At 34.5% G+C, this 9,628-nt stretch overlaps 3 protein-coding genes across 3 annotated transcripts; 2 read left to right on the top strand and 1 right to left on the bottom strand.

Annotated features, from left to right (window-relative positions):
- Positions 1-484: 484 nt before the first annotated feature.
- LOTGIDRAFT_145669 (hypothetical protein) lies at positions 485-691 on the top strand (the record flags this gene model as incomplete). The annotated part of the gene is made up of 1 exon (XM_009058959.1): positions 485-691. A coding segment is annotated over one exon (207 nt), but the record flags the coding sequence as incomplete, so codon positions are not given.
- A 1,895-nt stretch (positions 692-2,586) lies between these two features.
- LOTGIDRAFT_145652 (hypothetical protein) lies at positions 2,587-3,234 on the bottom strand (the record flags this gene model as incomplete). Its single annotated transcript, XM_009058960.1, has 1 exon — positions 2,587-3,234. The coding sequence occupies one exon, from the start codon at positions 3,232-3,234 to the stop codon at positions 2,587-2,589; it is 648 nt and encodes a 215-aa protein (XP_009057208.1).
- A 4,198-nt stretch (positions 3,235-7,432) lies between these two features.
- On the top strand, positions 7,433-7,948 carry LOTGIDRAFT_87751 (hypothetical protein; the record flags this gene model as incomplete). The annotated part of the gene is made up of 1 exon (XM_009058961.1): positions 7,433-7,948. A coding segment is annotated over one exon (516 nt), but the record flags the coding sequence as incomplete, so codon positions are not given.
- Between the last annotated feature and the right edge of the window lie 1,680 nt (positions 7,949-9,628).

Raw genomic sequence — 9,628 nt, forward strand, 5'->3', positions numbered from 1 at the left:
GTACACCCCGTTACTCCATGGCAACAAGACAGACTTCAAAATCTCCGGTCCCAGTGGCAGCCATTTTGATTATGATTCGTCATTAAAACTTAAAGATACTGGACTTCAATTAAATACTTTCGTGGTCGAATCGACGCAGCCTTTGACTGTCATCGGACTTAACAAAGAAAAACCTTCCTCCGATTCGTTTCTGGCCTTTTCAACTCCGAATCTTGGCACAGAATATTTTGCTGTATCTTTTGCTTCGAAGTCTGGGGATTGTTTTACAGCTTGTCAATTTGCCATGGTGGCTATCGAGAATGATACAAACATTAAGATACATATTCCATCATATCCAAACATATCACAGTCAGTGACTATCGAAGCTAAAACGTACAAAAACGGACAAACAATCGAACTGAGCCTTGAAAAGTATCAGGCTTATCAAATACAATCCGTGCACGATTTAACCGGAACGCAAGTGATCGGAGACAAACCTTTTGCAATGTTTAGTGGTAACGTGAAGACAAGTTTAGGAAAGAACTCCAGGGATCATTTAGCAGAGCAACTTATTCCAGTAAAGTCATTGGGACGTTCGTTTACGGTGGTGCCGACCCCGGATCAAAACGTAACAACAGACCTTCTGTTCCGGGTTGTGGCCACTATGGAAGGAACGGTCTTCAAAATCAACGAGGAAACAGAACATAAACTAGACAAGCCCGGGGAGTGGGTGGAAATCAGTGAACCGCAGGATGAATATTTTACGGTCAAGAGCAATAACCCCGTCATGGTCATGGACTTCCTGTCCCTGAGTACCAAACTGGGAAATACTGACCCCTGCCTGGTGGTGATCGTACCCACAGAGCAATGGCAATCTCGATATTTCTACTTCGCTCTGAAAATTTATAATAATTACTTCATCGTAGTCATTGAAGACTCTGCCAAGGGTGGGTTACTCTTGAATGGACAATCTGTAACCAATGTGGTTTGGAAACAAGTGAAGGCTTCGTCTCTAGTCGGGGGTTATTTTGAAGTTACCGAGTCCATAAACCTCCTGACCACCCAGTTTGATAATGTAACGTTTGGAGCGTATGTTTATGGTCGTGTTGGGGTCGAGACACACTGTACGGTAGCTGGTGTGGATCTAGACCCGGTAAGTAAACAGTTATATATCAAAGCTTTAGTGAAACCCAACAATTACTGTCTAAATACAACTTGTTTTTAATTGACCAACTAATTATGTATGTAATATACTAATAATATTCTTCATTAAAAATTCCACGAGGATTATACTCAGGACTTCAAAACACACGTATATTGGGTTCTCGTCCATAACATCGTCGTCATTACAAGCCTCGTCTAGTTTTTCAGTGTAATTGGGTTCTTGAAAACAATATTAAGTTTATAAAAAATGATTTTCTTTTCTTTATTTTTAGGCATCTGTTAATAATAATAAAATAAGAAAAATAAAAATTGAAAACCAATCTGGTTAATAAGATATAATTAAAATGTCCTATGATTGATTGATTAGTTGATTTCAGATGTTATCGATGACCTTTATTAGATTGTCTGATATTATTATTACATACTGTAACACGTGACCGTAATACCTAACCCCTGGTGATCAGCCTGCGTTTACTCAGAGAGTACTAAAGGTAGCATACAAGTTTACAGACTTTCTGTCGATGCCTCTGATTGGCTGTACTCGCTAGCGAACAATACAATCAGATTGCTACATTTACAAAAGTCAAAATACAAGAAACGTAGTTATTGCAGTCAAGGTATAAGATGAAATTTGTAATAACTTGACATTGTGAAGATGAGTAAAGGTATAAGATGAAGATAGTAATAACTTGACATTGTGAAGATGAGTAAAGGTATAAGATGAAGTGTATAATAACTTGACATTGTGAAGATGAGTAAAGGTATAAGATGAAGTTTGTAATAGTTTGACATTGTGAAGATGAGTAAAGGTATAAGATGAAGTGTATAATAACTTGACATTGTGAAGATGAGTAAAGGTATAAGATGAAGTTTGTTATAACTTGACATTGTGAAGATGAGTAAAGGTATAAGATGAAGTGTGTAATGACTTGACATTGTGAAGATGAGTAAAGGTATAAGATGAAGTGTGTAATAGTTTGACATTGTGAAGATGAGTAAAGGTATAAGATGTAGTTTGTAATAACTTGACATTGTGAAGATGAGTAAAGGTATAAGATGAAGTGTATAATAGTTTGACATTGTGAAGATGAGTAAAGGTATAAGATGAAGTGTATAATAGTTTGACATTGTAAAGATGAGTAAAGGTATAAGATGAAGTTTGTTATAACTTGACATTGTAAAGATGAGTAAAGGTATAAGATGAAGTTTGTTATAACTTGACATTGTGAAGATGAGTAAAGGTATAAGATGAAGTGTATAATAACTTGACATTGTGAAGATGGTATAAGATGAAGTTTGTAATGACTTGACATTGTGAAGATGAGTAAAGGTATAAGATGAAGTGTATAATAGTTTGACATTGTGAAGATGAGTAAAGGTATAAGATGAAGTTTGTAATAGTTTGACATTGTGAAGATGAGTAAAGGTATAAGATGAAGTGTGTTATAACTTGACATTGTGAAGATGAGTAAAGGTATAAGATGAAGTGTGTAATAATTTGACATTGTGAAGATGAGTAAAGGTATAAGATGAAGTGTATAATAGTTTGACATTGTGAAGATGAGTAAAGGTATAAGATGAAGTGTGTAATAGTTTGACATTGTGAAGATGAGTAAAGGTATAAGATGAAGTTTGTAATGACTTGACATTGTGAAGGTGAATAAAGGTATAAGATGAAGTGTGTAATAGCTTGACATTGTGAAGATGAGTAAAGTTATAAGATGAGGTTTGTAATAGTTTGACATTGTGAAGATGAGTAAAGGTGTAAGATGAAGTTTGTAATAACTTGACATTGTGAAGATGAGTAAAGGTATAAGATGAAGTTTGTAATAACTTGACATTGTGAAGATGAGTAAAGGTGTAAGATGAAGTTTGTAATGACTTGACATTGTGAAGATGAGTAAAGGTATAAGATGAAGTGTGTAATGACTTGACATTGTGAAGATGAGTAAAGGTATAAGATGAAGTGTGTAATAACTTGACATTGTGAAGATGGTATAAGATGAAGTTTGTAATGACTTGACATTGTGAAGATGAGTAAAGGTATAAGATGAAGTTTGTAATGACTTGACATTGTGAAGGTGACAACATGAAGTTACTTGGTGGCATTCCATTATCCCAAAGGCCAATCTTTAATATCACACTTCAGTAGAGACCCAGTACGGATACAGGCTGCAATAGATCAGTTGTCTGAAGATCTCTACTTGTCAAACTTCAGTAGGGATACAGGCTGAAATAGATCAGTTGTCTGAAGATCTCTACTTGTCAAACTTCAGTAGGGACGCAGGCTGAAATAGATCAGTTGTCTGAAGATCTCTACTTGTCAAACTTCAGTAGAGATACAGGCTGCAATAGATCAATTGTCTGAAGATCTCTACTTGTCAAATTTCAGTAGGTTTCGTTTCGTATGATATTCTTTTGTTTCTGAATTAAGTTAATTAAGGGTGTTTTATTTTTTAGAAAAAGGTGGAGAAAGCCCCAGAAAGTTCTACAGTTTCAAGCATGTCTAAGCAAGAAGATTCCAGCGTCTTTGAAAAAAGTTCTGCTGCAACAGAAAATACAGTGAGCTCAATGGAATTAGAGCCGACGACTAACTTGTGGTCTAGTTCCTATGAGGGAGACACAACAGAGCCTAGCTCGATTCTCTCAGACTCGACAACTGTCATGGATTTCATTTCTGTTCCTGAGGATTCCCTTATAACTAGCTGGTCCAGTTTTAGTGGCTTTACCGTGGAATCTAGTGTGAACTTCGAAACGAGTTTTTCTTATACCAGTGAAATATTAAGCTCTTTCGTCGAATACAGCTCGACCGGTTCCTCTGTGGATGTGGCGACTACTATAATATATGCATCAGAAGTGATGGAGACGCCCAAACACCCACCCGGGAGTGACGACAGTAGGTCAATGAACGTGTCTTCTCATCCTAAACGTTTATGTCGATGTGGATGCTCTAAAGTGAAATTAAACTCAACTGAAACTGATCAAATTATCTCGAGTATTCAGGAGAAATTATTCGTGGACAAGCAGAAAGTATCGAAAAGCGTCCGGAAAAAGATCAGTGCGCGAGACTCTCGATACAGTTCAACTGGAATAGGAACGATTGGTGTTGTGTTTATTCTGATGTTATTGGGTGCAATTATACTATTAGACTTACCCAAGATCTACCGCGACTTTAAAGTGATTCGTAACGACGAAGAATGGTGAAATATTTCACAACTTTGGTCTTATTGTTTAACACTGAAACTGAATATTTAATGTGGCTCTTACTTGTCCTATATTAGTATTGGGTAAATAAACCGAGTTAACGTTGAACGTCACGCTTATCTGCCCTATTGTAGTATTGGAATGTCTCAGCATTGCACCCTCCTCTCCTCCCCAGTTCAAATTATTTTATTACTGAGTTCTTAAGTGCCGTGAACCCCCTTGACAATACTTTGGTCTCTACTCGACACCTCCTCTTATTGATTTATAGAAATGCCAATGTTTAAGACAATAACCATTAAATCCATGGAGCTTTTTGTGTAAACTGATGATGACAATCTAAAAACGTGTTTTTGTTTAATTAATTCATAATTTGTTAATTGATTGCTTATTTCAATTGATAAAAAAATGTCAGACTATCACTAACTACTGCTCTGGTATAATTAAAGTTTGTAAATGAATCGTGCGCTAGCGAATACAGCCAATCAGAGGCCTCGACTGAAAGTCCGTAAACACGAAACCATAATTATTACACCTTTTTTGTCGACAGCTCTTGTTGGCTGTATTTACTAGCGTACAATCCAATCAAAAGGTTGCATTCCATGATACAAGAAGGGTGGATATAAGATATAAATACGAAGTTCGTAATAGTTTGACATTGTGATGATGAAGGACAATGTTATACCAATAAGATCGCTGTAAAAGCTGCAATGAAAATAGTAAGTGATCGTTACAACTTTCAAGGAAATATAAAATATAAAATTAAGCAAAAATTGTTAATATCAGACTTTGGGAGAATTGACATGCTGTTTAATAATTAAAGGTGTGAATAGAAATAATAAATTTACTGAAATAAACCAATTTAAACTTACACCGTGGTGAATATTACATAACTGATGAAGAAAAGAATATTCTAGGCTTCTGAGTACATGTTTAGAGAAAGTGAAAATAGGAAGGGGAATAATCCATTGGACTAAATCAAAAAGGTGGACTTACACCATTAACATAAATTTGACCTATACAAAAATAGAACTATGTTACACATGTCGTTACGATGGGAACAAGTCATGTTAAAGATTATCTGGAAATCGACGAACTGTCAGGAAATTTCACTGTCAAAATAAATGCAAGATATATGACGTTATTCGATGGCCCATTGACATGCAGAAAATAAGGAGTTAAAATTCTATTGCATTTTGTTTACTTTCAAATCTGACACCAACAACTAACGTAACCTCTTGCGAAGTGAAAATTCGATGCCATGTTCACTCACTATTTAACATACAAAAATATAATATACCATACATTATTTTATTAACGACAAGAAAGTGGTTTTTTCTGATTAGATATAAACAAAGATTCAAAACGTCCTAATTAACAGTTTCATAACGCTCAATAACATACATTCACCATCACAGAAACACTTTCCAAATTTACTGAATGGGCTACATTTTTGTTTTGCCGATATGTTGTTTGAATTTCGGGTTTCGTTTTGTGGTTCGGATCGTTAGTATTTGGAATATATATTTCGATGACAGCATCACTTAAAACAAATCGATAAACCAAATTTTAACTCGTGATATTTTTCCTTTTAATTTTGTTTTAATGCGTGTTTAATTCTATGATTATCTGAATAATTTCCTGTTTGATCAATAACCGAGTCTAAGTCAATATGATATATAAAAAATATTACTAGTTCTAATGTTCTAATGTTCAGCTTTCAAGAATTTTTCTTGCCCACAAAAAACAGGTTTGTATAAAGCTCTGAACTGTGTTATACTCAAAACCTTCAATTCTGAGACGTGAATATCATAGAATCATTCTGTAAAAAATAAACGGACGTTTAAATTTATCAAAAAATTGAAGCCATGATTTAATTGATGAATTTATACTGAATGTGCCAAGAGGGATGGCCGAATTTGCATGGGTGAGCAAAAACTGATAGAGACTGATTTAATCTTCAATTGGGCATTTGTTCTATATTTGTATGTTAGTTACTGGCCTGACTGGATAATAGATGACACAATCTTAAAGTAATTAAGACACAGCACAGCACAATAGTCCACTTTTCTATATGATAAGAGTCACATTGTTCATTCTTATAAAATACAAACCTGTTATCAGCTGTAACTTAATATCTTATAGACTGTTTTATCTTTCTTTCAGTATAAACTCATCAATTAGAAAACATGGCTACAATATTGATGTAATATAAGCAATATAGCCCATAATTAATATTTAATATAATTAGCGCTGTAATTGTACATCAAGTTGATCCATTGGTTCTATTTTACCCCTCAGCTAGCAGAAGAATGATGCGAACGTGAAAATTACAGCGAACATCACAACTATCAGCCTGGTTAATAAAACTTCAAAACTATCAGAGCAAAACCATCAAAATAACCCTTCAAACGAATCAATTTGCAGTATTTTTACTTGTCATTTCGTTGAACAAAGGATCACTTGACTTCAATTGTTTTTCTCACGCAAAACTCGAGATGTTATGAAGACAGCTTGTGATGTCGAGATGTTATGATAGGGTTTGGTGACCTACGCCTTGAGCTTTTATCAACTCATACAAACCCAAAAATAGAAAACTACGTATGGTTCTTACATGAAAATAACACAAACGAACATAGTTTACAGCCATTTTGAATCTCTTCCTTGAATGACAGGTTTTCTGTCCCGTACCAGCAGACAACTTTCAAAATAGCTTTCAGAAACTGGAATAAACAGTGTCCCTGATACACAAACAAAGACTAGAAAATCAGAATAGAAGCTTATAGAGTTCATATATTCACTTAATACAGGTAAATCCTATCAATATAAAACAGTAGAGAATTCAATCTGTTGAAGGATAAAGCTGTAAAATAGTCAACTAGTCACGTATTGTAAGATTCTAATAGATTATTGCCGTAATTATTTTACTAGAGTAGTCGAGTATATTCTTAATCTTATTAGTTGTTAATGTACCAGGATGTTACTATCTGGTTTACACCATAGTTCTCTAAACCCCAGTAACCCTGTTATAAACACTGGTAACCCTGTTATAAACACTGGTAACCCTGCTATAAACACTGGTAACCCAGTTATAAACACTGGTTACCCTGTTATAAATACTAGTAACCCTGTTATAAGCACTAGTAACCCTGTTATAAACACTGGTAACCCTGTTATAAACACTGGTAACCCTGTTATAGACACTGGTAACCCTGTTATAAACACTGGTAACATTGTTATAAACACTAGTAACCCTGTTATAAACACTGGTAACCCTGTTATAAACACTAGTAACCCTGTTATAAACACTGGTAACCCTGTTATAAACACTAGTAACCCTGTTAAAAACACTGGTAACCCTGTTCTAAACACTAGTAACCCTGTTATAAACACTGGTAACCCTGTTATAAACACTGGTAACCCTGTTATAAACACTGGTAACCCTGTTATAAACACTAGTAACCCTGTTATAAATACTGGTTACCCTGTTATAAATACTGGTTACCCTGTTATAAACACTAGTAACCCTGTTATAAGCACTGGTAACCCTGTTATAAATACTGGTTACCCTGTTATAAACACTGGTAACCCTGTTATAAACACTGGTAACCCAGTTATAGACACTGGTAACCCTGTTATAAACACTGGTAACCCTGTTATAGACACTGGTAACCCTGTTATAAACACTGGTAACCCTGTTATAGACACTGGTAACCCTGTTATAGTCACTGGTAACCCTGTTATAAACATTTGTAACCCTGTTATAGACACTGGTAACCCTGTTATAGACACTGGTAACTCTAAATAATTTTCAACTAAAGGCCTGTCCCATAAGTAGTAATTTTAACTAATAAAAACGTGTCACGTAAAACCCATTTCTTGATAAATTAAAGAATTATGGGATAGCAAAACCCAAGAAGCTGTTGTGTAGCTCTACTATAGGTTACGATAAAAAGATAAGACATTGTAATATTTTTTATATTTAGAATATCCCAATATAAACATTGGTATAACCACAGTTCACGTGTGACATTACCGACTTGATAGTCTTTTTAATGTACAATTTTTATTTCATTTATTTATTAACGTATAAAATTCATGATATTATATAACAATTTACAAAAGTATAAAATACTGTAGTCAGCCAGCCAAACAATACTTACGAGACATTACGATTATTAACAGTAAAGAGCAAAAAAAAAAATGATTCAGTTTTTAAAGTATATAATAAACAGATAGAAAACATCTCATAGGATATAAGAATTAAATCTTAAAACGACTTTCTTAAATAGTATTTAAACAATACCATTTAGTTTACCCCTTATTGTAACCTGTGTTTGATCCTGGCTGTTATAATAACACATACAGTCTCCATACTGTAACACCTTCAGTCTCCATACTATAAAACCTACAGTCTATATACTATAACACCTACAGTCTCTATACTATAACACCTACAGTCTCTATACTATAACACCTACAGTCTCCATACTATAACACCTACAGTCTCTATACTATAACACCTACAGTCTCTATACTATAACACCTACAGTCTCTATACTATAACACCTACAGTCTCTATACTATAACACCTACAGTCTCTATACTATAACACCTACAGTCTCTATACTATAACAACTACAGTCTCTATACTATAACACCTACAGTCTCTATACTATAACACCTACAGTCTCTATACTATAACACCTACAGTCTCTATATTATAACACCTACAGTCTCTATACTATAACACCTACAGTCTTTATACTATAACACCTACAGTCTCTATACTATAACACCTACAGTCTCTATATTATAACACCTACAGTCTCTATACTATAACACCTACAGTCTCTATACTATAACACCTACAGTCTCCATACTATAACACCTACAGTCTCCATACTATAACACCTACAGTCTCCATACTATAACACATACAGTCTCTATACTATAACACCTACAGTCTCTATACTATAACACCTACAGTCTCTATACTATAACACCTACAGTCTCTATACTATAACACCTACAGTCTCCATACTATAACACCTACAGTCTCTATACTATAACACCTACAGTCTCCATACTATAACACCTACAGTCTCTATACTATAACACCTACAGTCTGTATACTATAACACCTACAGTCTCTATATTATAACACCTACAGTCTCCATACTATACCACCTACAGTCTCTATTCTATAACACCTACAGTCTCTATACTATAACACCTACAGTCTCTATACTATAACACCTACAGTCTCTATTCTATAACACCT

Source organism: Lottia gigantea, assembly GCF_000327385.1.
Source record: "Lottia gigantea unplaced genomic scaffold LOTGIsca_365, whole genome shotgun sequence".
Lineage (NCBI taxonomy): Eukaryota > Metazoa > Mollusca > Gastropoda > Lottiidae > Lottia > Lottia gigantea.